At 34.1% G+C, this 17,304-nt stretch overlaps 2 protein-coding genes across 6 annotated transcripts in view; both read left to right on the top strand.

The window, feature by feature from the left end:
• The window catches only part of RABGAP1L (RAB GTPase activating protein 1 like), a 569,757-nt gene that overhangs the window by 187,902 nt on the left and 364,551 nt on the right, over positions 1-17,304 (top strand). The gene's annotated exons all lie outside the window — the stretch shown is intronic.
• Positions 602-4,871, top strand: GPR52 (G protein-coupled receptor 52). Its single transcript, XM_072945877.1, has 2 exons — positions 602-693; positions 1,751-4,871. Exon 2 carries the CDS (start codon positions 1,970-1,972, stop codon positions 3,053-3,055), a length of 1,086 nt encoding a protein of 361 aa, XP_072801978.1. The 5' UTR covers positions 602-693; positions 1,751-1,969; the 3' UTR covers positions 3,056-4,871.

The raw sequence follows: 17,304 nt of genomic DNA, 5'->3' as shown, positions 1-17,304 counted from the left end.
GAGGAGGAGCAGGGCTTCGGCTCAGGTGGAGGCAGTGATACTGAGAGATTGTTAAGAATATACCGACAGCATCTTGGTAACTGCATCACAGTAAATCGGACTTCTGAGTCAAGCATCCCAGCCTAGCAGCTGATAAGAGTGACTGTAGGTGAGAAGCATTGTTTTATTCCTGTAACAAGAGAACTATTTTGTGATAAGTGAAACTAGGCATGTACAAGGAGGAATATCCTGTGGCTATTATGAAAGAAAAAGGACTTCTCTGCATGACTTGGTGGTGCACAAGAAAATAACTTTCAGAAGAATGCTTTCTGTTAAGCTGCTGCATTGTTCCTGAAGGAAATGTTTTTATTTCTAATGCATGTTACTTCTTCAAAAGGTATGACAGCAAAGACTGACAAGAGACTCTCTGAAATGCCTATACTTTAAAAAAGACTTTTGACAAATGTTAACCTGATATCAGAATGACCTTGGAAGCCTTTTGGATGGATTCTATCCTGTCAGCTTTTCAGTATTTCAGACTATAGGATTTAAACTCATCGTGATGCTTTAGAAGTATTTTAAAACAGGAACATCTTATAACCTACCTAAATGGCCCCTGTATTAATTGAGCACTTGCTCAAAATAGAATACAGAAATAGAAGTGGCATTTTCTTAACATATGGCTGCTATATAACTGAAAATATAACAAACAAGGTAAATTTTCCACTTTCAAAAGATTTAACTGAAGTAATGATTTAATGTGTTAATCATTTAATGAAATTAGAAAAGATGTAGAAATATATGGACTATAAAGCCTACTTAGCAATACCTAAGTAATAAATAAATAAGCTCAGAGTACATAGGAAAGTTTCTATTATTGTCTGAATTTCATATATTTACATATATTTGTGAGACATAGGTGTGGTTGCAAAGCTGAGAAATAAGTTATGACCATGCACCACTGTAAGGAAGGTGGCGTATCAGATAATGAAGGTTAATTTTAGCTGAAATTAATAGCAAAAATGATTTATTTTCCTTTTGGAAAGGAAGAAGTATAAATTACGTTGCTGATGGTAGCACCAGTAACTATAATGGACTGTTTTCATCTGAATGCTTAAAAAAAATGCATGCAGAATTAAACTTCAGAAGTTTATCATATTTTGTCAGCTTTGACTCATTGTGTGTTATATTCCCTTCTGGAAACATGCTTTTTTTCTCTCATGAGAGTTTTAGGGCAATCTGGAGCCTATTACCTCTGTTCTGCTCCTTTGTGCCCAAATAGAGATGTGAGTTTTCTAGAATTGAGCTTGTTGGAGAAGGGGGTTCTTAGCTTTTGAGAGAAATGCGAGAGAAATAGATAAAGTTGACCCAGCAGCACCAAACCCTGAGCTGAACTCAAAGACACTTTGCCACAGTGAACTTTTTTCTTAGCTTTCCAGCCAGATCTGAGATCTTAATTATTAAAATTCTAAAATATGAATCCACTGCTCATGACAGATGAAACAGCCCGAGAATATTTAAGACTTTTTCTTTTCTCATTCTTTCTAGTTGATCCCTAAGACATTACCTTTCTGAGGAGAACAAATGGCTCACAGTGGCTTTTCTTCCCTTGGCAATTGCTTTTTTTTTTTCTTTTCTTTTACAAATACAATTTTTTTTGTAGTGCAAAGTAGTAGGTCCATTTTCTCTAGAAGTGCCTTATGTCTGCAAAAAGTTGTTTGAGAGCAGTAGAGGAAGCTAATCAAGTGACCTTTTTTCACCTCCTTTCTAGCTTATTCCCCTCCCTCCTCCCCCAAAGCTGAGGTGTGTTACTGCTGCACTGAGGCTGATGAAGAGACTTGAGTCCTCTCTGGGATGCTCAGCTGTGACAGGAGCGCTGCCACTGTCTACCGAAGCTGATTCTGAGACACTCATGGGCAGAGTCTAGCAGATGCTGGGCAGGGCACCTGCTTGCTGTAGCCAAGGCTGCAGGTTCCCTTAATTCCAAGCCATGAATGAATCCGGGTGGACTGAATGGAGGAGCCTGAACACGAGCAGTGGCATTTTGAATGTGTCTGAACGTCACTCCTGCCCGCTTGGATTTGGCCACTACAGTATGGTGGATGTCTGCATCTTTGAGACAGTTGTTATTGTCTTGCTGACGTTTCTGATCATTGCTGGGAACTTAACGGTCATCTTTGTCTTTCACTGTGCTCCGCTCTTACACCATTATACGACCAGCTATTTCATTCAGACGATGGCATATGCTGACCTTTTCGTTGGAGTTAGCTGCTTGGTTCCTACTCTCTCACTTCTCCACTACTCCACAGGTATTCACGAGTCACTGACTTGCCAGGTTTTTGGATATATCATCTCAGTTCTAAAAAGTGTTTCTATGGCATGTCTGGCTTGCATAAGTGTGGATCGCTATCTTGCAATAACCAAGCCTCTTTCCTACAATCAACTGGTCACCCCTTGCCGTCTGAGAATTTGCATTATTTTAATCTGGATCTACTCTTGCCTAATTTTCCTGCCTTCCTTTTTTGGCTGGGGGAAACCTGGTTACCACGGAGACATTTTTGAGTGGTGTGCCTCCTCTTGGCTCACCAGTGCCTATTTTACTGGCTTTATTGTTTGTTTACTTTATGCTCCCGCTGCCTTTGTTGTCTGCTTCACTTACTTCCACATTTTCAAAATTTGCCGACAGCACACCAAAGAGATAAATGACCGGAGGGCCCGATTCCCTAGCCACGAGGTGGATTCCTCTGGAGAGACTGGACACAGCCCCGACCGTCGCTACGCTATGGTTTTGTTTCGGATAACCAGTGTGTTTTACATGCTGTGGCTCCCCTATATCATTTACTTTCTTCTTGAAAGCTCCCGCGTCTTGGACAATCCAACACTGTCCTTCCTAACAACCTGGCTTGCTATAAGTAATAGTTTTTGTAACTGTGTAATATACAGCCTTTCCAACAGTGTTTTCCGGCTAGGCCTCCGAAGACTCTCTGAGACGATGTGCACATCTTGTATGTGTGTGAAGGATCAGGAAGCACGAGACCCCAAACCTAGGAAACGGGCTAATTCCTGCTCCATTTGAACAGGGCTACGCAGTAAATCAAATGTAATCTGACAGTGGTTTTTGGATCGTATTCTTAATTCATCTGGAAACTTGCCACTAGAGAAATATTTACTTGAATGGTTGACTATGAGAGGAAGAGACTAAAGGTTTCTTTTTTATAAATCTCCCCTTTTTTCATGGAAAAAAATAAAGAAAAGGATGTATAGAGGGTAATATCGTAAGATAATTGTAGTATGTGAGCAGTAATAAGAAAAATTAAGCACTAAGGATGAAAAAGTATCTCAGATCTTCCACAGGGCATGAACAAAGCCCCTGGCGTCTGTCTCTATCTCACTGGACTCTCTGTTTCTGTCTCTCATTCTGTCTGTCTCTGTCTCTCACTCTTCTTGTGTTTATGGAAGTTACTTAATATAAACTGCCCTTAATAGAAAAATGCTACATATTATATATGTAGTAAAGTATAACCTTTTGCATCAAAGTGTACTTTTAAACTCACTAATCTACATGGTCTCTCCATGGAGGATGCGTAGTAAGCATGTATTTTGTTACCTGCAACACAACCCTTTTGCTTGTGTTTTCATAATATTTGCAGCACAAAATTTCTGCTGTGAACAAAAAGAAATGATATTTTTGTTTCTTCTGGGTAAAAGTATGCTCCCTCCTCCTTCCTAACAGCCTGTTTTTTTTCCTCCATTTGTCTTCATCTGCATCCTTTGGTACTTTAATCCAGAAGTGTCTTAGCTGATGAAAGAATCTACTATATAAAACAGTCATAATGTTGAATAATTCATTCCTTCCAACAAAGCAATCTATAGACTGTTTGAAATATTTTTAATGGCTTTGGGAAACATTTTTCTTGGTCCCTTTTGAAATAGTTCATGTGCCCAAAGTGATGTCTTTTTTTTTTTCCTATAGTTAAGCTTTGTTTCTTTTAAGAAAATTCACAAATAATTCTAATGCTGATGCAGAGTACCCACTCAGAAGTGAAGTGTCACTCTTAGAGCTACTTGTTGTGTCTGTGTGTCTTTTTTTTTTTTTTTGAAGAGTAAAATATTAACCTTTTTGTAGTAGGTCTACAGAGCTTATTGTTGTGTCCACCAGTTATTTGTATGATAATGCATTTGCACATACTATATTTTTTACAACAAAGAAAAATGTAAATTACATTATGTGATCTGTGCCTAATGTTTTCTTAGCACAATATATAGATCAATATTTCTTAAGTCATCAACGTTGGAAAAAAATATACAAAAAATTCTTTTAAGAGAAAAATACTTTTGTGTAGTTGTATTTAGATATTTATATTAGGCCAACCTGCATTCTTAGTGCTGCTGAAAATACAATATACTTAATTATCAAATACAGCTAAGAACTGTCAGTATTTTCTTTTGTAATGATCTGTTTTCATATCCAGAGGTTAATTTATTTTTTAGTGTGCTACACGGAATTGTGTAATAAATTGTCAGGGGTTTAGATGTAGCAAAATGGCATTTGGGAAATTAGCAGTGGAATCAGGAGTAAGTGCTGAAACATCTAAATCTTACTTTTTTTTTAACCATAAGTTTCCTGCCTGGCAGATATTTTAAAATTTATATGAAACTACTGGGTATTTTTCTTCTCAGCATTTTTGATTTCTCTGTTTTATGAAATGCATTTAGTGAAATGTGCCTATGACTCTTCTAATTGGAAGCCGACCATGTTTGCACACTGGTGGTTTGACTTCAGAGGTCCTTTGGTAAAAGAAATGTCATCATTTTATTGAGATTGTTCCAAACCCTTGTATATTTTTAGACATGTAAGAAAGGTTTAAAATAAAGAATAAAACAGTATTCTACATATCAAAACCAGACTTTGCTTCAGTTTAATAAAGCATTTACTTAAAATTAGCATTAACTTATTGGAGGATCAGAATTTAATTGTTTGGCATTTCTGAGGTTTGGGTTGTTTATATTAATTCTTGTCCCCTGTTTGCCAGTGGCATCTTGGATAAGCTGAAATGCGCCTTTTAAGTTCAGACCAGTTCAAGGAAAACAGAGTTTGAGGAAATGTAATACTGCCAACTTTTCAGTTGACATAAATAGAACCTTCAACATTATGTGTATTATTTGGGAATCAAGTTTTGATTCCTTAAGTTTGGTGTGTAAGTATAGTTAGAAAAGATCCAGGGAGTCCTCTGTACAGAAAATCTGAGGCTGTACTTACTGACTTTTCCTCTTGTGGCTTTCTCTCAGGACAGTTAATAACAGTAATTATATGCCAGGCACTGTATTAAGTTTTACATGTATTTTAACATTAAATCCTCACTACAACCCTTTGAGATAGGTACTGTTTTTATTCCTATCCTAAAGATGAGGAAACTATAAAGAAAAGTAATTTTTCCAAGGTCGCTCAGTCAGTCAGTGGAAGGGGTTCATTCATACTCAGTTGGGCTGAGGCTGAAGCCAAAGCCTGTACACTTAACCATTATGCATACTGCCTCCCCACCGCCAGCGCCCCCAAAGCCTTCAAACCTTTGTGTGTCTGTCTATATTTTCCCTACAAAACTTCTTTGAGTTTTCTTTTTTTCTCACTTTAATCTTTTGCTTCAGTTCTTTTTTTATCTTGTGTTATCTTTTCCCTTGATCTTAAAACTCTCTTTTATTAAAGCAGCAATCTGATAAGCCCAAACTTGCCAGTTTAGTCTATGATCAAACTGAAACCCTGGGGCATGACATTTCCTTGACGTTACTTTCGCTCATTTTTCTTAAGTTTTCATTGAATAGCTTTTTCAAGTCTCTATAAATTTCCTACTGAAAAAAATTTTTTGAAGAAAAAGAGTGGAGAAGGGAAGCTTTATTGTGGCTGAAAGGAGAGCCTCTCTAAGGCCAGATCTAGGTTTGAATTCTTCGTTGATTATAATGTTTCAGGTACAGCTAGCTCTAGGGCAAGCTACTTAACTTCCTTTTGACATATTTTAATATGTGTTTATAGAGTAAGATAAGACTTATTTTGAAACTACTCTGTCTTTTTTAGAATAATGTGTTTTAAAAATAGAAAGCATAACCATTATTCTTATCATCATATTGTATTCTGTGGTAATTATCCAATTTGGTTATAAATGACAGCCAAACCATAATGCTGTGGTCTATTGCTAAAGGTTCTATTATCTGTGGAGTTGTTACTGAAGTTATACAGTGTTGGAAGTCTTTATAACCTACTTGTGTGTGAAACCTGCACTGGAACCCTGGCCCTCATGAGCTGTTTGGCCCTAGATAAGGTATGAAATATTCTAAGTCTTCAGTTTTCTCATCTGGAAAAATCCAGAGACTTGTACCCTCCTATTAGGCTGGATTTGAGGACTAAATGAGATAATGTAGTCTGTGTACTCAGCATGGTTCCTGACACATACAAAGTGTTGGGAATGTGGTAGCTGCTGTTTTATTATCTTTGTGACTGCTGTATTTATTGCCATCACAACTTAAAGATCAGTAGTTCCAATTTAAGAAAATTGTGTTTTATAACAATTAGAGTTTTCTAAAATAGCATTTTTGTTCAAATCTGTTTACACTCAAATAATTATTCATGAGACATCATTTGAGATTAGAGATCCAGCAAGCAGATGTTGGGATGAGACAGGGATAATTTTGAGGTTAACCTGCCTCCTTACTTTATTGTATTAAATATGCTTAAACATTTTTTCTTTTATCAGGTTAGCAATAGTGGGAAAGGAATGTTCAGGAATATCTTGCTGTTTGTCTTTGCGTGTTAGTTTTCCTCATTTGCTAAAATGGAATTTAAGATACTTTGTCATATATGTGTTATCCGGGAGAAACAAAGATTAATAAGCAGATTTGCTTTACTTATTCATTATGTAAGATTAGAAATGATGTCGCTGCCTTAAACAACCTTCTTCTGTCTCTCTCTACCCTAGAAACTAATCATTAGATGTGGAAAGATATAAATAGGTGATAAACAGATAAAGATTAAGATGTGGGGAATTTACTGGTATAACATGCTGAGCATAGCGTCATCTGTGTCCAGGTAGGACCATCACACTGCATAGGAGCTTGTGTTACTGAGCTGATGCTATATTCTGTTGTACAGGTTCCAACTGTTGCTCTTTTCCCTGAGCAAAACTTAAAGATGAAGAAGAATCTGTGGAAAGTGGCATAATCCATAACCAAATATATAGATGTTGAGGAAAACAATATGACCTGAAAAGGGGGAAAAAAAATAGATCCTCTTTTCAGTGTTACTTGTAAGTGAAAGTTTTACCCAATGTTAGTTTTGCACCATAATTTGAAGTGTTTTAAAGTTTCTTTAGTAGTGTAAATGGTTGTCTTTTAAAATACTAAAAGCGATGCGATTAGGTTTTTCTTCTTTATTAATAATCTTTTAAATTTTTTTTACAGTGAGCATTTACTTCTTTTATAATCAGAATATACTGTTTCATTAAAAAGAAGGCTGAGTGTTTAAAAATATTTTGATGTTTCACAAAACAGTTTTGTTGTTTCTACAAGTAACATTATCCAATTTTGTCTCAATACTATTTTCTTTTGAAGATAGTTTATGTAGTTTTCTGACTTGTGTAATATTTGTTATTTTCAGAGAAGTTTGATGCCCTGCTTATGATATTACATGTTCTTGAATTAATTTGGCTTCATCACAATCAGTTTGAAATTTATTTGCTAAATCTGAAATTAATCTCAATCACTATACCACTTCTTTGGGCACCATTTTTTAAAATGCATCATTGATGACACCTTTTCAGCTTTTTTAATATCTTTAAATAACAGAAGGATGACCCTGCATTAGGGAATTACCGTTCAGCTGGTGTGTTAACTGCATTTCCCAGATAGGCAAGATTCTGCTTTCAGTCCTCCATCACCAAAGATCTATAACTTTTTTTTTAAACATTTTTTTATTGAGTTATAGTCATTTTACAATGTTGTGTCAAATTCCAGTGTAGAGCACAATTTTTCAGTTATACCTGAACATATATATATTCATTGTCACATTTTTTTTCACTGTGAGCTACCACAAGAAAAGATCCATAACTTTTTAATGGTAACTTTTTTCTGCTTTTGTATGAGATTATCTATGAAGGTGAAGAAAATCAGAGTAATAAATTTAGCAGGAGTCTGTTATGTCTGATAGATACTAATGTGAAAGGCATATGTGATGTCAGTATCTTCACTATAGGTAAATAGGACCAGATTAGTTTCTGATACTGTGAATTTTTAAAATATGTAGGTGATAAATATCAAGAAACACAGTGCACAGTGATAGAATTTATTGAATGGAAATATTTGCTTACATTCTAAAACTTCCCCCAAATTCTGCTTTATGCAAGCGGAATCACATTTATCTTTGATTTTAGAAATTTGACTCCAATTTTATGTTTTCTACTTAAATAAGTGTAAATGAGGTTGATGACAGTTAAACATGCCCAGATATACTTTATAAATTCAAGTGGTGATATTGTTTTAGATAGAATGCCCACATACAGAAAGTCAAGTTCAAAGTTGTCTGTGCTGTTCTTTAAAATTCAAAATATAGCTTTGCAATGCAGACTGTAGCAAGAAATGACCAGTGCATTTGTCTGAGGTTATGCCTGACATGCATTCATGTATATACCCTGTGTAAAATGCAGTTTTAAAACATTTACTTATGTTCCTAATACAATATGAAGTTTTAAAATAGGTATTACTAGATTGTACATTTTATAATAATAAATAGCTTCTTCACAGTTATTTCGTTTACTCTTTCAGGAATTTTATAATTAAAAATCCTATATTGGTAAAATAGACATTATCAGTGATGGATTTGGGGAAGATTGAAAGGTAATTTTGAATAAGCAAGTAAAAAAATCCTGGTTTTAATATTTTAACAAGTTAAATTATATTTGAATTTTTCTTATATTTATTAGTTTGGTAAGGAAAAGAGGATTAAAAATTCTGTTTTTAGAATTGCTTGAAGTTACCGATTTCAAAAGAGAACATAGTTTCTTATTTGCAAGGAAACTTCTGTATAAAGTGCACCTAGGTTTTTGTGAAATGTTCTTTCCATAAGTTAGATTTTAAAATATAATTTGTATTGAAATTAAAAATTACAAGTAGTTACTCATTTCACTTTTTGCTCTCCTCAAATAGATTTTGAGGAAAACCTTGACATCCCCAAAATCAGATTTATCACACTTCCTACTTCTGTTGCCCTAGCAGAATTTTTTAAACTTACTACATGTACAAGATCTTAAAACTTTACTGGATTTCTAGGTGTATTTACTTGGAAATAAATCTGGAAAAATGCATTTTGAAGATTCATATTTAGAATGTAATGTTCAATAGATCTTGTGATAGTTTCTGTTATTGCAGTCATCAGCTTCACATAATCAGCTCTATTTTCTCAGTTTCTAAGTGTGATTTAAAACTTAAAATTGAGCAAAACTGTTAAAATTTATTAGAGGACTATATCTTGATTTACTTTTATGGATTTTGAAGTCCAGGACATCCTGTGATAGCATTTATCTGTGGGACAAATAAAGGTGTGTGCATGTGGGTATGTGCGTATTTGCTGTAATGCTTTCATCATGTCACACAGACTTAGGAGAGAAAATCCCAGCATCCTCAACTTGCAGCCATTGTAGACTTTTTGCCATAGTTAAAGGTACACATTTTTTCAGTAGAAGACATATTAGGATTTGAAGTAACATTCTTTGGTGAGATTACCAGTGATGTCCTAGATTTGGCATGTTAAAATGGGATATATTCAAATGATTCCCTGTACCATGAGGAAAATGGAGACCAGTAACCTGCCTCTCCTGTCAAGTGTGAGTGTTAGGTAGTTATTAGAAAACGCTGCAAGTTAAAATTTGAAAAAGCTTAAAATGCTTTTGAACATGTATAATACCCATGGCATTATGAATTAGATGTATTCTAAAAACTTCTGTGAGTAAGCGTTATCTAATTTCACATATAGAAATCTGAGATAAGATTTTTAAATGAACCCAGCAAGATCATATGGCCAGACAGAGGTACTACTGACCATGTCTTCTGTAGCAGTGGTTTTGCCTATATGTTAAGGTTTTTGAATAATATATTTATAAATGGCTGGTAATAGAGTAACATGACCTTTCTTCCTTGAGTAGAAAATGAAGACTTAGCTGATACAGGAAAAATTCCATGTGAAATTTTATTTTTCAATTTATGAAGTAGGAAAGGTTACCTTAAACTGAAGGTTGGATTTTGAGATCATGGAAATTTAAATGAGATATATTATCAGCACTGCTCATTGTTTTGGTATTTCTTAAAACAATTTCTCATCCATAGAGGATAATGGAAATTGACCTTTCTTTTTAAAAACATGACAGTCATCTGCTGAATGTATTGAGATATATAGACTAATTTGAACAGTATTAGTTATGTATTTAAAAAACTATAACCTTAATGATGAAGAATTGTCAAAAACACACTACAGTATTCATATAACTACTTCTGAAAAGTAAACGTGGCATAGCTGTGCACTTTATGTTCTGAACGTTCTTTGTAGTGGATTTGCAATGTTGTTGAAGTCATAGTGGGATGGGTTTTTCTGAAGCATTATGATGGAAAGGTTTTGACATTTTTGGCTACAGTGCTTTATATATGTGTTTTGTATAGTCTAAGAAATTGTACTCGGGATTAGAGAGATCAGTCTGAATTAGTGATGTTTCAAATAAAACCCTATTAATATATAATTCAGTTTTATTTATTTTATAATAATGGTTATAGGAAAAGGAACTCAAATTAGGCTAACACAGGATTGCCTTATAAATGTCCTTAGATGAAACCTTTCCTTAGTTTCTAGTATATGCGTCAGTTTAATACAAATGATTTCTACTGAGTTATTTCAAAAGTTTATTGTCTTAAACATTTAAAATTTTTGTGAGAATTTGATACTCATTAAAAGGATTTGTGAGTTGAGTCATTGCAAAATCCAGTTTATTGAAATCTGAATTAACCAGATATGTTTATATTCTGTATCAACAAATTAGGACAATAAGTATTTATTGATTGTGTTTTATGTGACATAAATTGTGGTTCTGCAGATACTCTAGGACCTTTTTAAGTCCAAAGAATAACTTACTGAATTGTGGGAAGCAAACAAGGGGCATATTACCTAATTTCCAAAATTTGAGGAAGAGATTGCAGAAGAGCCTTAGGAACAATGCAATAGATGGAAGAATTGGAGGGATTTATGCATTTTAAAAGATGAATATTTAGCCATGTGTTTGAATGCTTTAGTCTCAGAGGATACTTTGGGATATTTGAGAAGTTTTTAAGTAAAAGGAAAGGAAATGTTCAGTATTCAACATAGTACAAATGTGTTGTTGAGAAAAATACAGAAAAACTTCAGGATGCAGTATATTAAGAAGAAAATATTCTTTTATATGGATTAAACATAATTGGAATGAAATCATTAGGTATAAAGTATAAGCTTTGAGATCAGGGCAAGAATATTTACATGCATAGAAGCAGCTTCAGGGACTGCACATGGGACATATTCTACCAACTCAGATATCATCCTAGACCACTGCTGCTTAGTTTTTTCCCCCTAATATTTGTCACCTGATTATTGGGGAATCTACTTTCTACTAAATTCTATGCAAGATAATGACATTTATAAGTAAAACAGATTTTCAGTTCTCCAAGCACATATAGACTATTAATAGAGGATATACAGACTAAATGTAGATAACTATAGTATAGGATAGGAGTTGACAAAGTGCACTCCTTACTGCTGTAAAAGTTTTGCCGAAACATAGCTGTACCCATTCATTTATGAATCAATCTATGGCTGATTTCATCTTTTATACTGCAGTGGCAGAGTTAGTTGTGACAGATTTTATGTCCTATAAAACCTAAAATATTAACTATTTGACCCTTTCAGGGAGAAATTTCCTGACCCCTGGTGTAAAAACATTATATATACCTTATACATGGTACTCACAATAACAGAATGTTGTGCTTTTGTCATTGCTAAGGATTTCATAAGGAGTGATTGCTAACTGCAGCCTTGTTCATCCGAGTATCAGGAAAATTTCTGATACGGGTAAAACTGTAGATATTGATTCCTCCTCTGTGATTCCAGTAGTTTGTCAACTGATTACCTCACTCTAAATGAAACACAGACGTACTCTTTCTAATTAATTCTTACCTTTTACAGTTAATCTACATACTTATTTAAATCTTTTCCTCTTTGGCTAAAGTTCTTTGTGTGTAAAACTTACTTCCTAGTCTTTTTATTCAACTGCTAATGTAGTATCATCACACATTATTTTACCTTTAAGTATGGAGTCACTAATGCTTAACATTGGATGTACTTTTCAAACATCAAAAGCATTTGTTAAACTTTCCTTCAATAAATCATAATCTTAAAGTCTGAAAAACTGATTTACTTGTAAATAAGTAGTCCTCTTTTGCAGTACTCTAAGAAGCAGTAAAACAGAAAACTAAAGAACAGAAGATCTAGCCATGTAAGAACGAAACTTGTATGCAACTCAAAAATGTGTACGACTTAAGAGAAATTATAATTCTGCATTAATATATAACATTATTAGTAGGCTCTTGGTAAAATGTAAGTTAGAAAATTAGTGATGTAGTTGCACTCATGGCTAAGATTTATTACAGCAAAAGGCATTTTATGGTTTTTTGACATTGTCAGATGCTGTTTAAAACCAATCATCAGAATATTTTGGTTTTCCTGAAGTTTAGTCAAATGGGTGAGAAAATGGATAAATAATCTTAAAACTGATATTGAAGATACACTTCATTTGGTTCACTAGAATAAAAGCAAACAATTATTATATATGCTTTCTGTGCACTCAATGCTTTTCCATGTCAGAGGTAGGTGAGCCATCATTTGAACCCATGTAGTCTGGCTGAGCACCCTTATAATTTGTTTATTGTATGTTTTTTCTAAATGAATGAAAGGAAAATTTCATGTAAAGCTGGATGTTACAAAATAGTAAATTGTCAGGTTTGGTATGAGTTGATTTTAAATGAACCATCTCAGAGGGCCATTAGATCTTCCTGCTTTTCTCAGAGCAGTCAGTGGACTGGAGGGTCTTAAGATCTCAAGGGTTTCTTATAGAAATAATTTGAGTGTTATGATAGTGTCTCTACTTTATATGTCCACCACTTTCCCTTCCATAATTAGAAACTCTGTAAAAGGACAAGTTATAGCTAATTGTTGTGAACTTATCTTGAAATTCTGTCTTCTCTAATTTTCATCCCTTCTACATAGCTAATTTCTCTTTTTTCATCTTCAATCAAGATTCATTATAGATTTTATTTTTAATTTTTAAGGAACTATCACTCCTCAAGGAAATTTGGGACTATTTAAAAAGATTTAAAAGGATTTTGGGTAATTTGTATCTATATTCAACTGAAGTGAATGTCTTTCTGACTTCTTCTCAGTGTGATTATACAGAAAAAATTAAACTTTGTATTTTACCCAAGAACCTTCTGTATATGTTGGTAGTACCATTGCTCCTATCTCCAGTCTTCTCTTAGTCTTGAACCACTCCTTGTAAAATATGATTTTGAAGCTCATGGCCAGCTTTTCCATGAATGTGCTCTAATATATTCTTCTTTAAATGGCTTAATATAATGTTCTGTATGTCATATGACAGTAACAGAGGAGAATGAGGTTCTTATTTTCCCTTGGTTATATATACCCTACTGCTTTTTTTTTTGTATATATATTTTTATTGAAGTATAGTCAGTTTGCAATGTTGTGTCAATTTTTGGTGTACAGTATTGTGCTTTAGTCATACATGAACATACATATATTCATTTTCATATTCTTTTTCACCATGTTACTACAAGATATTGAATATAGTTTCCTGTGATATACAGTATAAACTTGTTGTTTATCTGTTTTATATATATTAGTTAGTATCTGAAAATCTTGAATTGCAAATATATATTTTATATATGTAGGTTCGTATCTGCAATTTATTCCTTCCCGCCCTCTTCCCCGGCCCTGCCCCCAGTAACCATAAATTTGTTTTCTCTGTTTGTGAATCTGTTTCTGTTTTGTCAATAAGTTTGTTTGTCTTTTTTTTTTTTAGATTCCACATATAAGTGATATCATACGGTATTTTTCTTTCTCTTTCTGGCTTACTTCACTTAGGATGACAATCTCCAGGTTCATCCATGTTGCTACAAACAGCATTATTTTATTATTTTTCATAGCTGAGTAGTGTTCCATTGTATAAATGTACCACAGTTTCTTTATGCAGTCATCTATTGATGGACATTTAGGTTGTTTCCATGTCTTGGCTATTGTAAATAGTGCTGCTGTGAATACTGGGGTGCATGTGTCTTTTTGAATTAAGATTTCATCTGGATATGTGCCCAGGAGTGGGATTGCTGAGTCACGTGGTAAGTCTAGTTTTAGTCTTTTGAGGAATTTCCGATATAACTGCAACAAACTACATTCCCGCCATCAGTGAGGAAGGGTTCCCTTTTCTCCACAGCCTCTCCAGAATTTATTATTTGTGGACTTTTGAGTGATGGCCATTCTGACTGGTGTGAGGTGATACTTCATTGTAATTTTGATTTGCATTTCTCTGATAATTAGCGATATTGAGCAATTTTTCATATGTCTATTGGCCATTTGTATGTCTTCATCAGAGAATTGCTTGTGTAGGTCTTCTACCCATTTTTGGACTGGGTTGTTTGTTTTTTATTATCAAGTTGTATGAGCTGTTTATATATTCTGGAGATTAAGCCCTTGTCAGTCTCATCTTTCTCAAATATTTTCTCCCGTTCTATAGGTTGTCGTTTTGTTTTGCTTATGGTTTCCTTTGCTGTGCTGTACTGCTTTTTATTCAGCATAGAATAAATTAGGTATCTTTGCTAGTTTTGTTTTACCATTTAACATATTGAGTTTATTTTCAATAAACCCCTTGGTCTTTTTCATACCTACTTAATCTACATGTTCCTTCTCCCTATATGTACAGTAGTTTGTGGTTTTTTAAAAAACAATTTTAGACTATCCTTATCTCCCTTAAATTCCACCTTGTTAGAGTTGGCTCAGTTGTTCCAGCCTTTTTGAAACTTCATTGTATCTTCCAATATAGCCATTAAACTTCTGGGATCTGCAAATGTGATAACTATCTTTAATGTGTAAATCCAGGTAACTGATGTTTAGTAATCAGTCTCAAACTAACTTTATCATGGGTCCTTGAGACCATCCCCAGGTTTTGTGTTCTGTTGGGAGGACTCATAAGGTTTAGTATATTGTTGTACTCATGGTTATGATTTATTAAAGCAAAAGGTTAATTTAAAGCAAAATTAACAAAGGGAATCAGACAGAAGCTTTTAAGAGTCTTCTCCCAGTGGAGTCATACAATGCACACTTTATTCTTCCAGTGAGCTGTGGCAGCACGTGCAAAGTGTTGTGTACCAGTGAAGTTTATTAGAGCCCCATTGCTCAAGGATTTTACTCAGGGCTGGTCATATAGGCATCCTCTGCCTAACACGTACCAAAATTCCAGACTTGCCAAAGTAAAACAGATGTTTAACATAAACCATATTGTTTGCATGAGCAGTCCAGGCATAATGAGCCATCCTTATCATTTAGGGGAAATTTCATATCATTGTAGGAAACTGTTCATCAGCCAAGTTTCCAGAAGCTAGCCAAGGACCAGCCTTGCAAGGAGGCTGTTCTAAGGATAGACAGTCTCAGGCCTGCTGTATTAACTCTTTTGTATAATTTATGTTATGTTGACATTTACTAGAATGTATGTGTAGTGTAAGTGTTTTAGGATATTGGTGGAATACAATTTCCTGTAGTGTACATCAAGGGGAGCCATTCATTTCTTTTTATGCTCATACAAATAACTGAATATAGGCCTTTTTGATGAGATTAGCCCTGTTCTTTTTATAGCAGTAGACCTTTCATTAGAAATACAGCTTGCCTCAACACTTATGTTGATTTCTTCTAAACAACAGTTTTAGTAACATATTATTTAGATAAGAATATTTAACGTTTGCCTCTCCTTCTTCTTCTCGATTACCAGTTGTAAAATATTTACTAATTTTGTATGTTCTAGACTTCCAAATGGCTAAATTATAAAGATGCTATAAAACCTAGTTTTCCTGATTTTTATTATTATTTTAACCTTGTTTATGATTGAGTAAGAATGAGAAGAGAATGAACAATAATAACAACAAATCACAACTTGGAAAAATACAACTGGGTCTTCATAATTTAAATTGCATGAATTGTAATATCTCAAGTTGATACAGAAAGGTATTGTTTGTTGTATAGTACAAGGGCATTTATGGAAATGCAGAAACCATTTTTCACCATGTGAGAAGTATTTAATTTGAGACGTATTTAATCAGAAGAGATACGTTATTTTCTCAGCTTATACTGTATATTGACTTGTGAACTTTTTAAAGGCCAAGAAGTGTTTAAGCCCTTCTGTTTATTTCCCTTTAGCAAATCAAAATATAATTTAATGTATGATTATAGGTAGCATGTATTATAAGAAACTTTACCAATTGTATTCCATAACTACATTTAACAATAGGAAGATTTTAATACAGATATCTTTAGTGTTTGGAACATATTTTGCAGGGAGATTTTTAAGCCTTTTAGTGGAGATTTTTAAGAAAATGAAAGATAATGACCTTTGGGGTTTTTATTTAAGTGCAGTTCTGCCTGAGGACAAGTGAACGATTGGGTGGCATTTAAAAGTGATCCTTACAGAGCTATACTGCCGATGCTCTGCCCATCCCGAATATATTGTTCCCTTTGAATATTTCTGCAGAAAAGCTCATCCATTCTCAGGGATTGAACTACTGTCCTTTGGTGAGATTCTCTCTAAATCTGGCCTTGTACCTGTTCTCCAGTCACATGTATTTAGCCGTTTCATTCTGGATTTCTCATAAGAATTGAAACCTGAGCAATAACAAAAAGAATGCATTATTGCTAACTCTTATTCCTTAAACTGACCATCTCCTTTTGTGTTGTGTTGTTTTCTTACTAATTTCATTGGTACCTTTCTAGTATCTTCCTTGATCTCCAGCTTACAGCTCTGTGTATTTAATAAATGCTCATTGAAGAAAAAAGACTATAAGGACTTTGCCTTGTCCCTCACTCCGCATTTCATTCAGAATCCAATTTGTACTGATTCTTTCTTTACTGTCTTTTGAGATACCATCTCTGAGTAACCACTTAGATCACTTTCTTTTCTTTCAATATTCATGTATAGTTCTGTTATATTCTTAACA

This window comes from Vicugna pacos, chromosome 21, assembly GCF_048564905.1.
Source record: "Vicugna pacos chromosome 21, VicPac4, whole genome shotgun sequence".
In the NCBI taxonomy this organism is placed as follows: domain Eukaryota; kingdom Metazoa; phylum Chordata; class Mammalia; order Artiodactyla; family Camelidae; genus Vicugna; species Vicugna pacos.
This window is presented reverse-complemented; position numbering and strand designations above follow the sequence as displayed.

Coding starts and splice junctions, on each gene's coding strand:
- GPR52 (XM_072945877.1), top strand. CDS start 1,970: ATGAATGAATCCGGGTGGACTGAATGGAGGAGCCTGAACACGAGCAGT.